Source organism: Rhinolophus sinicus, linkage group LG01, assembly GCF_036562045.2.
Source record: "Rhinolophus sinicus isolate RSC01 linkage group LG01, ASM3656204v1, whole genome shotgun sequence".
NCBI lineage: Eukaryota > Metazoa > Chordata > Mammalia > Chiroptera > Rhinolophidae > Rhinolophus > Rhinolophus sinicus.
The window spans coordinates 128,476,106-128,498,565 of record NC_133751.1 but is presented as its reverse complement, the minus strand read 5'-3'; the positions used below and the strand labels follow the sequence as shown (position 1 = coordinate 128,498,565).

Sequence of the window (22,460 nt, the reverse complement as noted above, 5' to 3'; positions counted from 1 at the left end):
AGTCAAGGAATACCAGATTCGAACTGTCCTCCACATTGAAGTGGGGAGAGCAGAAAGAGCAAAGAGTCAATGTATTGCTGTGAAGTAACGAGTAGTGATATCCTAAATTAGCAGAGCCAAAATTAGAAAAGTAGGCACGTTAGCAACAATTTTTAAAAGACCTCCATCCTACCATGTGACGTAAAGTGATTCTAATAGCGATAGGACAGCAGGACTATCAGTCTTATAGGAACTTCTGCCCTTCAGAACGCATGCTTTGTCACTTTCATAAGGCTTAGAATTGCTTACAAAATGTGGGGTTTTTTCCTTCTCCTAAAGGCTTAAATTTAAAGCAAAGCAACATAGGGTAGAATCTTAAGTGATTTAATTATGACAGATTGAAAGAATAATTGCATTAGTTAATGGACATGCTTTGACTAAGCATGTATAGATTTGCAAACACACTTGGAATTGAAACCCTGCTGCAAGGTATTAAAATTAAATGTGTGTATGTTAAAAATCAGTGTACTGCAGCATGACTAATTCATGATGATAATGTCTGTTGTCCTTTTAAAGTTGTAAATGCATTTAGAATAGAATTAACTTGTCGTTTTTAACTGAGCAGACAACCAAAATAAAGGGAACTGATCAAGCTTTATACATTTTATGCTCTAGTAATTTTTTTATTGAATAGAGTGGGACTATTGATTATGGAAAGCTACTCTGAAGTGCAAAGCTCTTTGCTCTTCAGCAGATGGCTTTGGTAGCCAAACTGCACAAATGTATTATTAATAGACTTCTATCGCTTTGCACAGCACTTAGCAGTATGTTAACGTTCTTACATTAAGAGGGGAACAAATCTTCTATCCAGGAAGACTTAAAGTGGCACAATGGGGACTCATGACAAACGCGCACCACTAAAAGATAGACTCAATAAAAAGGCATCAGTCTCCTGTTGAACCAATTTACAAATTCTTTGAAATGCTTGTTTCTTTGCTAAAACAGATTCTCCTGAGGGTTCCAGTTCATGGCCCCTTTACTCCTGCTTAATTAAAACAGTTAAAAAAGTCCTTAAAGAATTCATGTGGCAATCATTTATTGCGCTCCTATTATGTGCAGGGTGTTAGGTGCTGTGATAAATGCGACAAGATACAGAAGATGTGTTAGGTGATGTGCATGCCATTCTGATCTGGAAGGCACACTTTTACAAATTCTGATCATAAACTTATTCCTCACCCTTTTTGAACCTACTTTTACAACCAATGACAACAGAAATTTCTTATCTGGAAAAACCAGATACATGGTTAGCAGAAGCAAGGCGGCCACTGGGGACCATGTCACCTCAAGCTCTGTGTACCTATCCATTTCCTGTGCAGATATCTTTATTTAATCTCTTTGATGATGCCGATTCTTCTTTTCTTTATAAGAAATGACTGAATCCTCCACACACTTTTTATATAATAAATACAAATATGGAATAAAGTATTCCACACATAATATTATTCTGGCACTGCCATACATTTCAGCATTCATTCATTCATTCATTCATTCATTCATTCATCCATCCATTGTTTACTGAGCATTTACTATGAGCTAGGTACTTTTATAGGTGTTATCCATTCTAAGTAGAGGGAAAACATAATAAACAAAAAGTCATACCCATATGTATGGGATGATGTGCGGGAGCATTACTAACTATTAAACACTCCCAGAGGACATGGGTACCATGTTCTGGATGCTCTAGTTTTAAAAGAGTATATTACACCAGATTCTGAAGATGAACAAACTAAGTGAACACAAATGGAAAGTTACCAGTTTCCCAAATTCTCCAGCAATTAGCAGTTTCAGGCCAAAGCAGGTGTTGAATAAACATCTCTTCAAGATATGTCCCAGCACTCACTTTATGCCAATGGGCAAAGGAAGACAGCGATGAAGCCCAGCTTTTACCTACTATCCTTTTCCTTGGCTCTTTCCCTGGCTTCAATATTCATCTAAAAATAGCCATCAACTAACACCCAGAGTTTTCTCAAGGGAAAATAATTCTATCTAGAACATCTAAAATTGGGTTCAGTGCCTTAAAGGGGTGTTAAGGAGATAGGCTGATCACAGCGGGTTGTTTTACAAGGACATCAAAGTGAGCTGCAGGACCCCCAGCTAGATTTCTCGGTATGACCTATAAACTCTTTGTGAAGAATCTCTAGATTACCCACATAAGGATAAATTCATATATACCAGAGACAAGGAGGGATGGATTATAAGGACCCATCTGTTCAGTGCCAGACCCAAGTATTGAGAGTAAGTTTTACAAATTGGCTTTTCTATATGATAATACCACACAGTCTATATCTTACACTCAGTTATGCAGCTCCTGCCCTGAAATCTTAACAGTTTTACTCTATATTGGTGACTGTCACACTTTAATAGTTTTGTCTTATAGTTGATTCCAAACTCTAAATGATCATTTAAGAGGTAAAACAGCCATTTTTCAATGAAAGCTATTGCCTCCTGGTGAAGTGGTAGAAGTTGCTAGTGGGTTATCTGAGATGTCACTTCCAAGAAAGATGCCTACAGTTAACGTTTTTCAATATTCTTCTGTGTTACAGTATCTTTAGCCAGAATGGGCTCTCTACCTAAGCACAAAGGATCTGGAATTATAGTTGTTCCTGCATCAAGTCATATCTCAGCTCACTGACAGTAAACATTTAAAGTGTGTCCTATGCCTTTCCTTATGTTGTCTAGTAGACATGGCCATCCTGTCATTTATGGTCTTGGAATGCTTTTCACCTTCCTCTTAGTTGAGATGCAGGATCTAATATTTTAGGTGTTCATTAGGACATAGGAAAGGATCCAAATGCCAAGGTACCGTATCTTTCAAAGTTTTGAGACAGAGAATAACCTAATGCCCAAGGTCATAAAGCCCAATGATAGGAGATAAACACACCAAGAGAAAAGGTGGCAAGTGACAAGCAGATGTATTCCCTCTCTCATTTCTATCCTCACCCCATAATATATAATATGGGTGTTTAGTGTTATGTTGGGGGGGAGTGGCATACAATTACAAGTAGACTGTAATGCTGAAGGAAGTTTCTTAGTTACATGTCTTGGTCAAAAATAGCATACTCTTGAAACAAGCTTAAGGCTATACAGAAAGCTAACTTATTGGTAGTGCTAAAAATTTCCAAGTTAGCATAACAGACTAGTCTCTGTCTCCTTTCAAGTTAAATTAGTTGTCCCAAGGCAACATCCCAAATGTTTTGGTCTCGGGGAATGCTTCTAGAATGGGCTCCTCTGGGTCACATTTTCTTTCATGGAATCATGCCTTAGGTACTGGCATTCATAGTGTATAGAGCTGAAATCACAGTGTGTGGGCCCGCAGGGGAAAGGAGTAGCAAAGCTATGCGACTAAAGATCTTTTTGAGCAATATTAACATACAGGAACTAGAGTTCTTTCTAGCACCATACTCTTCTTGGAATATCCTTCCCCTAATTACCTGAATGGTTGATTTCCTCACTTCCTTTAAGACCTCCCCCACAAGGCTACCTATTCAAATAAAGCTTCTCTAAAGACCCTGTTTAATTCTGTAATCTGAGTTGACCTCCTATCATAGCATCCTAAAAGCTTCCACATTTACCCTGCTCTAAGTTTTACTTTTTCCACAGCTCATAAGAAAACATAGTTTATTTCATTTATTATATTTACTTGGTATATGTTCACTAAAATTTAAGGCCCATGAAGGGGAGGGAACTTTATTTTATTATTTGAGGTAGCCCAAACACTTAACACAGTTCTTGGCACACAGCAAGAGTTCAGTGCATATTTACTGAATGAGTGAGCATTTCTCCTATAGCAAAGATGGTGGAAGGGTAAAAGCCAAAATACATTCAAAGAGAGTTTTTAAAAACACTGAAGTCCCAGAACTGTACATTTTCCTGTTGGGGAAAAATATGGTGAATGAAATTGCTTGATGCATATGAATCGCTCATGAATTCTAGGAAAGCAGAAATGAACATTTTTGTTTCCTAATAGATTCTTTTTGTTTCCATTCCCCTGTTCACAGTGAATTTTAATCACTGATGTCAAACTAGAACAAAAGTTAATACACAACTTTTATGCTTTCCTGTGGAAGAGGCCACAGCTCAGATTTCAGACAAATAAGAATGTCAGCCAATGTTAATTCTGTTGTTATTTATGCACTCTCCTTTTCACAACCAAGTGGAATCATTAATTAACACACCGTTCTCCCTAGCAAACACTGGTTAGTATGCAGTGAATTTTCTAAGGCTCCAATTTCCTGCAAATTCATTACTTAAAAAGGTGTGTTTTTTTTGTTTGTTTGTTTTTTAAATGTCAAGTTCAGTAACATCGACGAATAGCAGAACAAGAAGGCCAGGTTCATCTCTAATGAAATGTTTCAGCCTCTGTTTTCAGATGTTAAGGTTTAATCAAGTAAAGATCAATACAGAAATTCATTTTGGATATGCTATGAATGATTGCTAGTCCACATCATTTTGTTGGAAAAAAATATATATATGAATACACGTATATGATATATACACACTTATCTTGGTGTGTGACTATCATGAGAGTCAGTCTGATTAATGAAAAGAACAGTGACTTCGAGCCAAATGGACCTCAATTTGAATCTGAACATTACCAATTTATATACCTTTTACTCTCAAAAGTGTCCCTTTGGATGATAAACTATGTGATTCTAAATAATCTTTATTAACTTTCTGATAAAGTTTTTGGTCATCCATAGGTCCTCAGTAAAAGGTTGTCATTATTTAACAAATGTAGATAAAAATGAACTTTTTCAGCAGCATCAAGAAGGAACCACACTGACTTCCAACAGAATCGTGATAGTTATTAACAAAAGAAGGAAAAAATGAAGGGATATCTATAAATCAGCAAAATGTTCAAAATATCTGGATAAAGTCACTTGCATTCCGTGAAAGGAATGAAGAGAAAAGGAACCAATGTCAAGGTCATTATGAAACACAGATTCTATTCCTAGAATCTTACTATTGAAAACCTTTCTGAATCTTGCCTCCATAGGGGAAAAATAAAAGATTTCCAATTACTCAGAAGAAATAAGTTTGTACCCCACTGAATTACTGTAGCATGCCTTACAAGGAAAGGAGGGATTGTCTTCCTGGAGGAAATGAGGATACCTGCAAATACAACAAAGATTGCCATTCTTGTAGTGTCTCCTACCTGCTGAGTACTGGCACTGACATTTCACATATCTGGTCTGTAGCTTTCCAACCTTCAACACAGCCAGTATGATTAGAAATATTTTATCGAAGAGGGAGATGTCTTAGAGAAATTATACAGCTTGTCCAACGACACACAGCTAATAAGAGATGGAGAGGCAATTCTAATATAGGTCTAACCAAGTTCAAAGGGGACAGAGATCCCAGGGTTTATGCTGTTTCCGATCCCATTCGTTGACTCAAAATTAGTGTTTCAAAGGATTGGACACATACTCAACACAATGCGGGAAAATTCTGTGAGACAACATCTTAATCTGTAAAGGATCTTGAACCCCAACTACATTCTCTGATTTTCAGGTAAGGAATAATAAGAATCTAAGGTGTTATCTTAGTAAAAAAATGAGCAATCAGTATGTAAGGAGTATGTTGAATCTATGCTGATTTCAATGGTGAAGAGGAGGAAATGAGTGGCTAAGAATCTGACAAGACAAACTTGCCCCTTTATCCCCCTCCAGCACCCAATATATACATCATTTCAGGTTTAAGGAATAGCCGGCTCCATCAGGAATACCTGTTAGGTGTTTAATCCACTACCATCCCCATGTCCCCAGATGATTCATTTCTACAAGAAGCTTTCTGTTTGCTTCATTTCATTTCTTGCAAGGAAAATCATTCTCATATCTTAGAAACAATAGAAAATGTGTATCTAAAATAGCTACAGATTTAACAGATATAGTTCAGGGCAGTTGTCCAGCAAGAATTAACACAAATCCACCCCCAACAGACTTCTGAACAACCAGCCCCAAGTGACTTCTGTCATTATCAGACTGGGCCCATTGTGAGACAACAGAAAGGAAAATATACTGGAGGCCTTGATCAAGAGCTATATAGCCAGAAAAAAAAATATTATCAATATCAAGATGTTAAAATATACTAGCTACCAATCTATGATAACCCTCTGTCCAACATTCTCTGACTCCCAGGGGATTCTGGAATAGAAATGTTACCAAGTGGCAGTTAGATTTGGAGGTAGAACTGCATAGGAAATGGGATGCTGCCCCTCATTAGCTGTGTAAGCTCAGGGATTATTTAACCTCTCTGAGTAGTAATGTCCTCACAAAATGAAGATGCTATGAATGATTTCTTAGGCTGTTAAAAGTATTAGATATAACATATAATAAGATAAATAACATTATCAAACATTTATTATGTGTCAGGTAAGGATGAAGTAAGCACTGCTAGTAGATGCATAAAGTAAGACACCAGAATTAAATCACTTGCCAAAATTCCCATGATCAAAAACTCACAGAAATAGGAATGGAGCCAAGGGAATCAATACCAAAGCCCATGTTCTCAACTTAATGTGCTATCCTGCCCAGTATGAAACTCTGGACTGAGGAAAGACTCAACAAATATGAATCATGGCTACTGTAGTCATTGTTAATATCCCTATATCACACAAAATGAGGCTATATATAGCACTAAATACTCACATCACGGAACACACAGTACCTGGGACACAGCTGCAAAAGTTCTCCTTCAACAATGCAGGCCTCCTTCTCCAGAAGTTCAGGGCACACCTTTCCACCTCCAATAGCAACGTGCTTTACATTCCGGCTCCTGCTTCTAAATCCTGGTGAGAGGCTCCCTGAACGACACGTCTTGGAGCAGGGACTCCAGGAGGACCACTCGGTGGTCTCACAGTCTTTCGGCATGATGCAGGACTGCACAGTCAGAGGGAAGGAGTCTTGCTTACAAAGGCTAAAGGAACACAAGCAGAAACCAGTAGGCCACAGATTAAATGGATGCAACCAACACTATGCGTGCCTACAATTTAAAAAAATAATAATAAAATCAAATCTAGTATAAGCATCCAGATTTGAGGATTTATCAAAAAACGTTGGAGGCATCATGATAAAATATTGGAGGATGTGCATTTTTAAAAAATCTATGTCCTATCTCATCTGAAACTGTGAAATTTCACTCTAGCAAGATGTATCTAAGGTGAGTAGACCTTATAATGGAGGCTCTTCCAGTGTGCTGTCACCTATGATACAGCCTACAGTTACCATTTACTGACTGGTCCTTACGTGTCAACCCCTGTGCTGCACTTCACAGGTACTTTCTCATCACCATCTCACATGTTATTATCTCCATTTGCAGGTGAGAAAACCTCGGCCCAGGAAGGCTAAATCATTTGTCTAAGGTCCAACATAGGTAAATGTAAGCTTTAGAGCAGGGGTGCCCAAACTTTTTTCAATGTTTTTCACCAAAGGCCATATGCGGTAAAATACACAAACAGCCCGGCCACTCACCCGAGGTGAAGTATTATTGTCTCACCTGGTTTATTTAAGTAAACTAAATATATTTTTGGAATTTGCTGCAGGCCAATAAAAAATGGATTGCGGGCCCCAGTTGGCCCATGGGCCGCTTTGGACACCCCTGCTTTAGAGTATTCATCTATCCATTCTTTTAAATCCTGGGCTATTGAAAAATAAACCAATGTAATGTTATGTTTCCCCATACTGTTAGGCTGTAAGCATCAATTTCCTCATCTGCAAAATTCAGGTGCTATCAAGTACTAACAATCCAATTGGGAACAAGATAAAGGCACGAAAAGATAAAATAATATGATAATGTGAGGCACTCAACATAAAAGTGTTTATTATGAGGATAAACACTGATGAGGCAGCGACGGACCACCTGGGAAGGCAGGCGTGGAGGTGGGGGTTCTATGAGAGGACACCAAAGCTGTATTTTAAAAGATTAATAGGAGTTTCTCAGGCACAGAAAGAGTATTTTAAGAAAATAGCATATTTGAAGACGATATAACACTTTGTGGAGATGGGAACCAGTGGTATGCTAACGTTGGATATATTGTTTCACAAGAACCAATTGTTAAATGTTCAGGAAGTTTGCAAGCCAGTTGACTTCATGTAAGTCATTTAAATTGGCCATGGTGGGAGTATTTACACTACAGATATCAGCAAATGCTATGAATCAAGATCCTGACCTCTGACCACTGAGGACTGGTGCTTAATCACTTACAAGCATTCCACTGGGGGAAAGGAAAAGCCAATTTGTCCATTGTCATAAATTTTTCAAGTTATGAAGCATAAAGTGTAAAGAGGAAAATGGATAGACATTGGGAGTGTGGGTTGTTCAAAAACAGTTCTGGAAAGGCTGTGTATCAGGGGCTAAGGAATTTGGATTTAATTGAGTATTAAATAATTTTAAATGGAGGAAATTCAGTTAGACTCATATAGGAAGATAATATTTCAAACATTAATTGGCATTCTTTTCTTTTTTTCACTTTCTTTGTGTTAGCCTTTCCCTTAGTCAATCAAAGGTAGTCATTACTTTGGGGAAAGAAGAGGATAATTTTGACAGGAATATAAATCAAAGAAAGAGTCAATGCTCAAATACTGACTTACAAAAATTGGGCCTATGGAATATTGTGGAATAATGGGATCTAGACAAGATTTGGTAACAGTTGCTCTGTATGTGTCTAAAAAGAGAGAAATATTATAATGTTTCCAAGTTTCTGACTTGGGAAAATATGTAGATAAGGGAGCCACTAACAGAGAAATGGATTGTAGAAGGAGGTATGCAGGGAGAATAAAATATGCTCATACTTGGCCATATTTGTGAGTAAATTACAGTGAGATTTCCATATTAATATCCTTCGTGAAGCTGTGGAGAGTTAGCATGGCTTTCAAAACTCACAATGATATGAGATACACTCTTGGTCCAATATTTTATTTTTGGTCTATTCAGATCATGCTATTCCCTTCAAAATGAAAAGGCAATGTGTACTTCATTACCATTACTAACTTCAGTGTGACATTCTTGGACTTGGGAGGAAGACACTAGAAGAATCTCTCTTAAAAGTGTCCTGCCTGACGTAGAACGTACCATGTGGCAGTAGGGGGACAGGGACACCTCTTTCTGTTGTAGTAGAACAATGGGAAATTGTTCATCAACAAGGAGTTTCTAGGTTTTGAGTTTCAGAAACTTGTTATTGGCTGACTTGTGTGCTCCCAAATTCATATGTTGAAGTCCTAGCCCCCAGTACCTCCAAATATGTCTGTATTTGAAGATAGTCTTTAAAGAGGTAATTCAGTTAAAATGAGGTCACCAGAGTGGGTCCTAATGCAATATGACTGGTGTCCTCATAAGAAGAGATTAGGACATAGACACACAGAGGGAAGACCATGTGAAGACACAGAGAGTAGCTAACTACCTACAAGTCAAGAAAAGAGGCTCGGGAGAAACCAATCCTGCTGACACACCTGATCTCGGACTCTCCAGCCTCCAGAACAGAGAAAAATAATTTCTGTTGTTTAACCCTCCAATCTGTAGTATTTTGTTAAAACAGCCCTAACAAGCTAATACAGAAATTTTATAAAGTTTTTCAATTTGCGTATGTAACAAAAGTTACAATTTCCAAGATGGACTTCCTTCTTTCCTTCATAAAGAAGGTCCAATACTATGCAGTTCTCTGTCTACAATTGAAATGGTGGTTTGTTTCTTCCCATTTACCAGCTTTCATTCTGTTGCTTATCTTCCCTGAACTGACTTTCCCTATTAGACCAGTAGAATGGATAATAAGGCTCTAACAGTACAAGTATTTGCATGGAGTTGCAGGGATTAATCAAGGGTTCTTGTGTTTTTGAAAAGGGCTCCTAATTCTAGGGATTAGAAAGGGGATGTGTTCCATTGATTACGTATTTACTTATTTTTAATGTTATTGTCATTAACCTGCCTCATTGGTTTAAAAAAATAATAATAACCATAAATCACAGGGCCCTGGTCTAATTTGATCAGTGAGATTTCATTTTACAGGAATATTGGGATCTTAAATGGTGAAGGTCTGTGTCCTGGATTTTGCATCACAATACATTAGCATGATCTTAGTGTCCTGGCTGTTTAGTTTCATTGCTGCAGGAAAAAAGACAAAAAAAAAAAAAAAAAAAAATGTGATCCGCTCACCCCCCAGAGCTGTGGTGATTTTTAGTGTAAGTAAAATCATCTTGTAAACCAAAGCCCATAACAAAGATTCTTGTCTACACCCAGAAATGGGAATACATCTTTTCAGAGACGGTGATGTGCCTTTTTAATAAAACAAACATATACTGATGATTTGTCTCTTTAAAATCAAGATGCTATGTTAATTATACCTCCTTGACATTTACGGAGTATGTTGTCATTTATGAATTGTTTCACAAGTATTGAACTGTAAAGGAAATCTATAAAATTAAAAATTAGTAATTCTTACTTCTGGAAACGTAAAGAAATCTCTTTACTTACAAATTAAGGACAGAAACTCCTATAATATAAAAATCACCAGAAACATAGCCTCATTTTATTAACACCTCAGTTACCACTTTAATATTAAATATCTCAAATATTCTGAAAAAAAAGAATAAAATAATCACTCTTATTTTTTATTAGCAAAGGCCAATATTTGCTTCAGATTTCATTAATAAAAAACTACACATTTTGGTGAAATCCCCTGTGTTCTTCTTCAGTCACAGTCCATCTCATCCCCAGACACAGCCACTGTCCTGAAATTGATTTGTATTAGGTATTCTCCACCACATTTTTATATTTTAACTGAATATGCATATATTCATAAATAGCATGTAGCATCCATTGTCTAGCATGTTTTTAAAACTTTTGCTTAAATTTTGTTTTACATATTATACATATTACTCTGGAAATTATTTTTCTCACTTAATATTATGACTTCTAGATATATCCATGTTGATAAATGCAGATATTGGTCATTCATTTTTATTAGTGCTCATATTCTAATGTATATTTATTCATTCTCCCATTAGTGCACTATTTGGCAGTGGTTAATTTCTTGGAATTCCACAGGATTATGTATTGAAACTCTTTTCACATGTGTCTACTTGTTACACATGTGTGAGAGATTTTCTCTAGTAGTTTTGCCTGGAGTTGGACAATATCCATGTAATCAAATGTACTAGATATTGTAAACTTTCTCCTTTCCTTCATGTTCAAAACTCTTGGTATTATCAGACTTGAGACTTAGTTTTTCCAAAATGTTGAGAAAGTACCTTTGGTTTTTCAGATTACCACTGAGCTTTATATTCTTCTCACATCTTTAGTAACTATTCCAATTTCCTATTATATGAGTTGACCCTTCCTACTGTTGGGCCATTATGGTTGCCTGACTAATGGCCCCCCAAAGATGTCCACATCTTAATCCTTTGAGCTGGGAATATGTTACCTTACATGCGAAAAAAGATTTGCAGAGGTGATTGTTAAGAATTTTAAAAAGTAGAGATTATCCTGGAACAATGTAATTACAAAGTTCCCTATAAGAAAGAGGCAAAAAGGCCAGAGACACAAAAGGACATGTGATAACAGGATCACAGGTTGGAATAATGTAAGGCCATGAGCCAATGTGGCAGGAAGCTGCTAGAAATTGGAAAATGCAAGGAATCTCCAAGGGAAAACAAAACACAAAATAATATCCCCATTTCAAGATTTCTTAACTTGTAGGCCAGTGACCTCCAGAGCTATAAAACAATACATTTGTATTGTTTTAAGCCTCTTAGTTTGTTTAGTCATATTACAAAAATCAATGGGAAACTAATATATCAATTTTTTCTATTGGACTACTCTTTTCCTGATTGAAGCTAAGAAGAATTTATATATGATGATAAATATATAGACACATAGATACATTCTATATAATAACCTGTTGTTTGTTTGTGTTACAAATATCTTTTCCTATAATTTTACTTTTAATTCTGTTTATAGTGCTACATATTTTGTTGTTGTTGTTCAGTCTTTCCCTTTATAGTTTGTGCTTTGTATGCCACATTTAAGATTTTTACACTATCTCAACACCATAAAGTTATGCTCCCATATGTTTCTTCTAGAAAACTTTTAAAATTTCTGATTTCATATTTAGATCAATTAATTTGAAATAGATTTTTTCATGCATGGTGTTTTATAGGACATTTTATTTTGGAAACACCAACATTGCATACATTTATCTTTCTTGTTTAACCTACAGAAGTCTGATAGTGTTTTTTCTATGTTCGGCGTTTGTTTTGTTTTTGTTTTGTTTTCTTTCAAAGAGATTTTCTCAACATTATCTTTAAACTTTTTAGTACTTTCTTATTTCCTACTCACTCCTTTTTAATATATTGTTTTTATTTCATGAATTAAATATTTTACTTCATGTCTTTAATCGTATTAATTGTAACTTTTTTTTTTCCACTTTAGTGATCCTTTGCTCTTATGGATTAGAATGAGGTCCCACAAGCACGTATTGGAAGCTCTTTGATTATAGGTGGGCTCATCAAATAGTGAGCATTACTGTTGACTGATTGTTCAGAACTCAGACCATTTTATTGGGAACCCTCCAATGTATATTGGTCTACACTGGTCTTTACTCTTTAGCTCAGCTTTTTTCCAAGACAGGAATCCTCCTATCTCTTGTGTTATGTCGATAGGCCTGGCTGTTGGCTTTATGAAAGCTGATGGGAGACAGAAAGCTGTCAGGGCACTCTCACAAACTACGTATGGATTTCCATTGAATCTGTGTTTTCACAGGATGCTGCTTCACATTTACACTATGTTCTGTAGGTGAGGGAACACATTTAAGGCACATTAAACACATTTGTCCCCAGAGTTATTTACTGCCTATGATTCTTCAGCCTTCCAAGAATCTTGTGTTAGTCGGAACAAAATAGGCTACACTGCAGGAACATATAAAGCCTCAAGTCTCATTGGTTTAACAAAATAAGTGTCTATTTTCCTTTCACATACAGTTTGATGCCGGTTATTCAGCTCTACTAGAAGGGACTCCTCTACCTGAAGACTTAAGGATCCAGTTTGTACCTGTCTTTTAGATTCATCATCTAGAATATGTGGTCTTCAAGTTCACCATTAGAAAAGAAAGGCAGAGTGGGAGGATGGCCCAAAATGATTTATGATTTTAGTCTAGAAGTGGCTTACATTACAATTATCCATGTTTCATTGGTCAGATTTCAGTCAAATGTCTCCTATATAACTGCAAAAAAGACAGTGAAATATCTTTCTGTGTGCTATGGAGGGGGCTAAAAGCGATAAACCGTAGCTTTGTGTCGACTCCACCTGTGCCATGTAAACTGTTTTGCTCTTGCAGATATTCCAACTAAAGGGGAGCTTCCAGCATTTTCCTCTCTGCTAAGTAAATTACTACTCATCCATCTGCTTCCCAGCTCCCCAAATCTGGTGACATTTCATTTTAGCTTTTATATCATTATATTTGCCCATAAGAGTTTATCAATTTTTAGATTTCTTTACTGTTATTTAAGTGGGGTTTCAAAATATACCAGTAATGAATGGTTAGGTTCAATTTGCCTTATTTAACCTGTAAAGTTATTTGACAAAAAAAAAGTATTTGCTAAACTCACATAATAATCTACTCTATAAATTAACATATTCCTAAAGTGCTAACTGTATCCTTCAGACAAAGAAAAAAGAAAGAAAAAAAAAAAAACTAGCCAAAGTAATTAAGAATGTATGACTAAAGTATTGAATTGTGAAAGTATTTTCATTTCTATTAATCTTATTTTTAATCATGTAATATTTGTTTAAAGAATTTCATACTTCCAATATAGGTTTTACAGTATAAAGAGCTATTTTTATAGAAGTGAAAGTGCAACTAACTAAAAAAGTGCTTTAGAAACCTTAAGAAAACAGTGGGCCATCCGAAAGCACAGTTATTCCAATTATTAGCAAAAACACTGCTATCCATATGGTAGCAATTTACACAAATTATAGCATAATAACAAGTGAACAGTTGCTTCTGGAGCTTACGTATTGTAATTTAGAGAATGATTGCAAGATGAAATCATGAAAATAACACCAGGGAATAAAACGTGAATGGAGAAATGAAGAGAAATGAACCAGAACTGAGATAGCCTTAAAAAGAATAGGTTTGAGAAATTAGATAAAATATATGTTATTTTTTTAAAATAATTTTTATTCCAAACAGGTGGCATTTTTCTGCCACCAGTCAAACAAATAGGAATAGCTTTTTTAAAAATATAAGAATAATAACCTGAAAAAGAAAAAAAAAATGCACATACCAAGGTTTATGTGAAATATCTGGCTGCTTTAGAGACTAGACTAAAAAGTGAGCTGCTTACTACAATATAAGATTCAGCAGGTAAAGACATTTGAATAAGTAGAGTATTTTAAACATTGTCTGGAAGACAATTTCGAAAACGTAAGAAATAATTTTAAATTACTAAAATAAAATATCAAGGCTTCCTGTGAAATTTTAGCTGGAAGATTATGAGTTTCCTTTTCTCTCTAACCTCCTTGATTAGACATATTAACCTGAACTAATTTTATGTCTTGTGTGACAAAAATAATGTTTATGTTAGATTAGAATTTATACCTGGGGGGGGGGGGGCACTGCTTGAGATATATAACATTTTTCTTTCTAATTCTCAATAACATAAAACTGAGCTATTAAAATGCCTCTTAATTTCTTACTTTGATTTATACCATTTTAAACTTTTTAATAGTTAATAAACTTAAAATCATGCACTAAAGCTAAAATAGCAACATGAAATTATATTTTAAATATGCTGTTCAGTTGCTTCTGTGGGACAGAGAGATTATTCTATAGGTATGAGATAAGCACACAGATATACTGAGGTAGTAAATCCTTGAGAAGGAATATTCTTGAGAGTGATATTATATCAAAATGAAATGTTTTTAGTATTGTGATTATTTCCTGTTACTAGAAGACATGTTCAGCAGAGATTTAAAATGCACTGCAAGTCTCAGAATAAAATGGATTTTATCTTCTCCAAACTTCTTAAAGTACTAAGAATGATATGTAGCTACATATTGGTGAATGTGTGTGTGTAAATGGTTAGAGATGAAAGCAATATCAACAACCATCTCAAGGTCTTAGCCACTACCCTCATTTTACAGAGAGGTAAACTGATACGTACTAAAAAAAGTTATGTGGTTTTCTGATAGGCTCACAGGAAATACATGTAGAATGGCCAAAATTGAAATTAAATTCCTCTGTCTTTTAAGCCAAAATTCTGTTTACAGTTCATCCATGTGAGAGTTCTTATTAGAGGCTCAAATTTATAAGACCTGAAAGTTACATTGAGAAGAAAAAAGCCTACCTTGACTTCCAGGTTTGGAAAACAATGGCAGCTGCTACACCCTGAACTTGTCCTCCCACTACTACCTCCAAACACTATCAACAAGAAGAACGAATGAAACACATTAACTACCTTTGTGTTCACCACTACTACTGGAGACAAAGAACATATACACAGATACAGGCACACACACACATATACACACACCTTCAAATCACATGTTAGCAGAAAACAATTCTATCAGATTACCCACTGACCACCTACAGATGCAACTTACTGGGTATGTAAGAGATGCCATAAAAAAGACTACAAAGAAGGAAAAGACTTAGATGAAATATAGACAAATCATTTCCAGAACAAGAAAGCTCACCAATAACTTCAAAATATTGAATGCAGGTCAGAAGTTGGTAGTTCACAGCACAAATACAGGGAAGAGGCTGAACGTGTGCAGGGCTGGAAAGGGAAGTTTTGTACAACTATGCCTCTGAAGGACACTTCTATATAGAAAGAATGGCTGGTGGTCCTTAGAAAGGAGGCAGCAAATGGAAAGAAGGAAATAGTGAGGGGAAATTCAGGACCCCGCAGAAACAAAGGTGAAACAAGGCACACCAATCTTTCCTCACCACCACTACCAGCAACATCTACAAATGAAATCTCACAAAAGAGGGCAGAACTGACAGAAAAGGATATTCTTGAAATAGGAACTGTTCAAGAAATAAATAGAAACAGAAATAAAACAGACTACATCCATTCAAAACTACAATGAAAACTCAGAAAATGTAAAAGATTTTCTGCTGGTAAGAAGTCTCCTCCAAACAACCAGGAACAAAGCAGAAAAATACTGTATTAGAACACACAAAACTGCAATAAAAATCCTCACATAAACATTTGGAGGTATATATTTTTTAAAATCTACATTGAATCTCAAATACAAAAACTAAGACCACAATGGGGAAAAAAGGAACAAATAAAATGAGGATTGGACTCAGGAAGAAAATAGAAGGAAAAAAAAAAAATCACTTCAAAAATAAATACCAAATTACATGACACCCAAAAAAGAACAAATTCAAATAAAACATAATATAGAGCACTGAGGGAAAGTAAGGAAAGAAAAAAACAAGGAGAAATTAGATGAGATAATGAGGTAAAATGGGCCAGAGAAAGTAGATGAAGTGGAAAATAGGCAGGGTGGTCCAACATACATATATTAGATGTCTTAGGGGTGATGTGGGGGGAAATGAATACACTGGAACAAAATAATGTTTACAATGTTATCCTTAATTTTTTTTTTTTTCCAAAAATAAAAGATCCAAATAAATACATTGAAAGGACTCACCCAATACCACAGAAATCTGGCCCAGAATAATCAACTGCAAGACACATTCTAGTAAAACTAATAGACTTTAAAGATAAATAATCAGGTTTTCAGACAAAAAGATTAAATAACTTCCAAAGACCAAAAAATTAACTGGCAACAGACTTGTCAAAAACAACATATAAATCAAAGCTGCAGTAGAGTAGAAATATTCAATAAAAGTGAAGAGAAAAAGTGAACCAAGAATGTTATACCCTGCTAAGCTGTTATTCAAATAGTTTTCGATCTGCCAAATTCAGGAAATACTGTAAATTGTGATTTTTCCAGAGGAACCCACTGAAATTTGAGTTTTACCCAACCAAAGACAATTTGGAAAGATTTGGCAAAAGGACCTAACTTAAGCATTTTATATATATATATATATATATATATATATATACTGTAAAGCTAAGACTACAATGAGGATGAAGTCATGGGTAGAAGTATAACATATAAACATTACATGTTCTGAGTAGTAGAAATAATTCACCTAATGGATAAAAGGATAAGGCAGAGAAAAAATGGGAAAGTAGAATAAGAATATGGTAATAAATGGAGGTCATTTTAAAATGATGACACATATAGTAATAGATAAAGTTAGAAACCAACAATGGAAAATGTTTTTTTTCTTAAGTGAGCAAAGAATATTCATAAAGATTGGTTATAGATTATAACACAAAGAAATCATCCATAGGTTCTATAAAGTAAAACTATTACAAACTATAATATCTGCTTACAGTGCAATAAAACTAAAAATTAAAAATAAAACAACAACAAAAAAACCAAAAGTCCTTATCTGGAAATTAAACTATCTTGCATCAAACAAATCTTGTGTAAAACGGGAAATATGAAAATAATTTATAGAATTTTTTAAATAAAATAATGATAATAAAAATACTACATGTTCAGAATCTATGGGATCTATTTAAAGCAGTGATCAGAGGAAAACTGATAATCCTATGCATGTATGTCAATATGAATAAAGATAAATTAATTACATACTACCAAAAATATTCTACAAATTCAACACAAACCCTATCAAAATTCCAGTGACAATTTTCACAGAAATAGAACAAATAATCATAACGTATGTAGGGAACCACAAGAGACCCCAAGTAGCCAAAGTAATCTTGAGAAAGAACAAAGCTGGAGTCATCAGACTCCCTGATTTCAAACTATACTACAAAGCTATAATAATTAAAACTGTGTGGTACTGACATAAAAATATACACATGGATTAAAGAAACAGAATAGAGAGCCCAGAAATGAATCTGTGGACATATAGTCCATTTATTTACAATAAAAGAGCCGAGAATATACAATGGGAAAAGGACAGTCTCTTCAGTGAATGGTGGTGGGAAAACTGGACAGCCACATGCAAAAGAATGAAACTGGACCACTATCTTATACTGTACACATAAATCAACTCAAAATGGATTAAAGGTTTGAACGTAAGACTTTAAACTGTGAAACCCCTAGATGAAAACATAGGCAGTCAGCTCCTTGGCCTCCATCTTGGCAATGATTTTTTTTGGAAGTGACACCAAAAGCAAAGGCAACAAGCGCGAAAATAAACAAATGGGACTACATCAAAGTAAAAAGCCTATGCACAACAAAGGAAATCATCAACAAAATGAAAAGGCAACTTTCCGAACGGGAAAAAATATTTTCAAAGCATATATTCAATAAGGGGTTAATATCCAAAATATAAAAAGAACTCATGAAACTCAATAGCAAAAATAAAAGCAATCTGATTAAAAAGTTGACCGAGTATCTGAACAGACATTTTTCCAAAGAAGATATACAGATGGCCAGGAGGTACCTGGAAAGGTGCTTAATATCGCTAAACATCTGGGAAATACAAGTCAAAAACACACTGAGATATCACCTCACACTTGTTAGAATGGCTATGATCAAAAAGACAACAAACAACAAGTGTTGGCAAGGATGTGGAGAAAAGGGGACCCTCATGCAATGTTGGTGGGAATGTAAAATGGTGCAGCCACTATTGACAACAGTATGGGGGTTCCTCAAAAAGTTAAAAATAAAATTACCTTATAATACAGTAATTCCACTTCTGGGTACTTATACAAAGAAAATAAAAGCACTAATTAAAAAGTATATTTGTACACCCATGTTCATTGTAGCATTATTTATAACAGCCAAGACATGAAAACAACTTAAGTGTCCACTGAGAAATGGCTAAAGAAAATGTGACATATGTACAATCACCATATACAAGAATACAGCACAAGCTGACCAAAGATTCAAATGTGAAAAATAAAATTATGCATGCTAGGAGAAACTGTAGATACATTTAAACTGGGTGTGGGAAAGGCCTTCTAATGTGATTAAAATTCCAGATAGCTAGCTAGATAGATAGACAGACAGACAGACAGGATAATATATGTGACAATAACAGAATTGTAAGACAATTTTTGCATTAAAAAACTCCCCACAAGCAAAGTCAAAACAAATTGCCAACTAAGAGACAAGACGAGAACATATACGACAGATACAAGGTTAATAACCCTAACTACAAAGATATGAAAATGAGAGAAAAGACAAAACTTCCTGAAGAAATATAGGCAAATAAGTTAAACAGACAATTCACAAAATGATCTATAAATATGTCCCTTAAATATATGGATAAATGTTCAAATTCACATGTATAAGAGAAATGGAAATTAAAACTCTATTAGGATAATATTTCTCACATTCCAGGTTGGCAAAAAATTCAAAAGCTTGACAGAATACTCTTCGTAAATTTTTTGATGGGAATGCAAGATGGTGTCAGTCCCATGAAGGAGAATTTGGCAATATTTAACAAAATTGGTGTGCATTATCATTTACCCAGCAATCACACTTCAGGAATTTATCCTGAAGATACACATGCAACAACATCAAAATATATAAGCAAGAGGTTATTCACTGAGGAATTATTTGTAATTGCAAAATATTATAAACTACCTATATGTCCAAGCATATGAATTTGTTCAAATAAGCTGTGGTATACACACTCAATGAAGTACTGGGCAGCTGTACATAAAAAGAAGAGAAAGATCTTTAATAACCGATAAAGATCAATTTCCAGGAAATAATAAGTGAAAAATAATGCAAATGAGATTATACAGAGTACAACCCTTTGTGTAAGAAAAAAACAAGTGAAATGAGAAAATATAAATAAACGCAGAGAAAATAAACTGGAAAACAAATAATGTGCATTACCTATAGGGGGTAGAAGACACAGAATGAAGGTATTTAGGAGGGAGTTAACACTTCTCTGAATCTAACTTTATGTATCCTTTTGACTTCTGGAAACATGCTAATGTTCAATATGTTTGTTGTTGTTTTTTAAATAAATCAATAAAGATGAGAAGGGGAAAATAAAAATCTAAAGCTTAGAGAAAACTGAAAAAAAAAGAGAGGGAAAAGAATTCCCACTACCAATACAACAGAAGCAACAAAATATTCCCTTTCAAAAACTGAATTATGAAAAGAACTTTTTTGTTTGGGGTCTGCATTTGTTTATATTTTGGGAGGGATAGGAATAGAAAATTTCTTTCCAAATCTACTTTGGTGGTAGAGATAAAAAACAAACAAATAAAATAAGAATAATATTTGAGCTTTAGCAATGATGTTTATTTTATAGTCTTAAAATTTATTATCCTTCAGAAACTCCTTTCAGGAGAAATCACTATAGTAGCCTGAGAATTCAAGGTATGTTTCACATGTAGTACCAAATGTTCACAGCTCTTAAAAGATTGCCCACATCAAATGTTCCTCTATATTAAAAGTAAAATCCATTCATCTGAATTGTATTCACTCAAATAAATATGAACCACTTCCCTACTTGTAAACAGACTGCCTAGTCCACAGCTCAGATTTCATAACTCAGATCTACTTCTACTTTAAAAACAACAAAAAAAGTGTGTGGTGAAAACACAATGTGATATATACATGATGTATTACAGAATTGTACACTTGAAATCTATGTAATTTTACTAACCATTGTCACCCCAATAAACTTAATTTTTTAAAAAGGCACTTCAAGGACAAACAAAAACAGGGTGAATAAAACAACTAAATATATGAGGTCTGCAATTAAGTTCATGAATTCATCTTAGAAAATGTGGAAGACAACTTCATTTCATTAAGTTAAGGTATTATAAAAATTCAATAACAGTATCACTGATATCTGAGAAAGAATGATGAAAAGGCTTTAGGACAGCTATTTTAAAATGTAATAATGGATTCTCAGAGAAACTCGTATCAAAATAAGAGATAAAACACGATATGTAATGAGACAATTAAAAACAAATATCTTTAAACCCAATAGGCAAATCAATGATTAGGGAACAGAGTGGCCCTCAGTGTAATACAACTGCCTACCACATTGTAAATCTAACTGTGAAGAGAAAATTCCTTGAGATGATTATCAAAAGTTACACTAATCAATGGAAGAGCTAGTAAAGGCCATTAATTAAACATCTGTGGTTTCCGATAAGGTGACTCTCCAGCAAGGCACGGGCAGGGGCTTGTATTACAGAATAAAGAGAAGGTCCTTCTATTCTAAATGATATGAAAACCAGCCATTGTCACAATCAAAAGAGAGAAAACAAAATGTTACTTGTTCCTACAGTCTCAACAAAGTCCACTGAAAGAAAAGTGATCTAAAGGCAGATACAAGTACAGAGTAAAAGGAATCTAAGCTTTAGGACAATTTTCAATAATTAAGGGAAACTTAAAGTTCATCCTAGAAGTCAACAGACACAAAAAGAACGGTGTTTTCTTAAATGCATTAGATCCACAAAAAGAAAAATGTGTACTTTTCAGAGATGGATTTGAGCCTTTTTAGCAAAACTCTTTATGGACTATGCCTAACTAGTTCATTGTGTTGGAGTGAAATGAGACAACTGTGGCAACACCACAACCTCACAGCTGTGAAGGCTAATGTTTCTGTTTATTGCAGAGGAAGGCAGAGAAATAGAAATGTCCCCACTGAACACCATATTTTCATAGTAACATCATTTCCTGAGAGTATGTGAGTAATTTCATAAAGCTTCGATGACTAAATGAAATGAATAGTATAGATTTCATGACATAATATCAAAAAAAAAAATTAGTTGTTTGGGTTCAATATGCTGCCTAGAACTCAAAGCAAAACACGGTGACTTCTGGTTTCCATTTTGCATCTAAGCAGCTAAGAAGGCATCATTTCTGTCCTTACAGCAACAGTAAAAAAAGGCTGAACCAACAGAAAAATCAACAACTTTCCTTCGATCTCTTAGAAAATTGTAATCACGGGGCAGATGGCTGTCCTCAAAATTGGAGAGACAATAGGCAGAGGCAGAGAATGACAAATGGTTGGAGGAGATGCCCAGGACAAGAAACTACCACTGGAACTAGTACCAGAATAGGAAAACTTAAACCGTGATTGACAAATTGCTGGAGGTTCAGTGTAGACAAGCTTTTTAGTTAAAAACCCTGGGGTGAGAGGGGTGGCTAATCCTAGTAGAGGTCCCACATTTTCATGAGTATCACCTCCAGAAGTCCTACCATGTACTCATAGTGAAGGGAAAACCCTCCTCATGCTTCCAGCAGGGGAAAGGGAAAATGAACCATTTTGAAATATACCCAGAAAATTCTTCTTGAAAAAGCCTGCCCTCAAACTATTTTACCAAAACCTCACCAACTGGGATTTTACCATAGCCTAACTGACTTGAGGGAAGGAGAATAACCAATTCCAGACT

The 22,460-nt window shown here is 35.0% G+C and overlaps 1 protein-coding gene across 4 annotated transcripts in view; it reads right to left on the bottom strand.

Moving 5' to 3' along the window:
- THSD7B (thrombospondin type 1 domain containing 7B) overlaps positions 1–22,460 on the bottom strand; it is an 802,394-nt gene that overhangs the window by 500,311 nt on the left and 279,623 nt on the right. For all 4 annotated transcript variants that reach the window (XM_074335732.1, XM_074335728.1, XM_019752567.2 and 1 more), the window contains one exon: positions 6,706–6,954. In XM_074335732.1, coding sequence (XP_074191833.1) covers positions 6,706–6,954 — 249 coding nt within the window. The remainder of the gene's footprint in view (positions 1–6,705; positions 6,955–22,460) is intronic.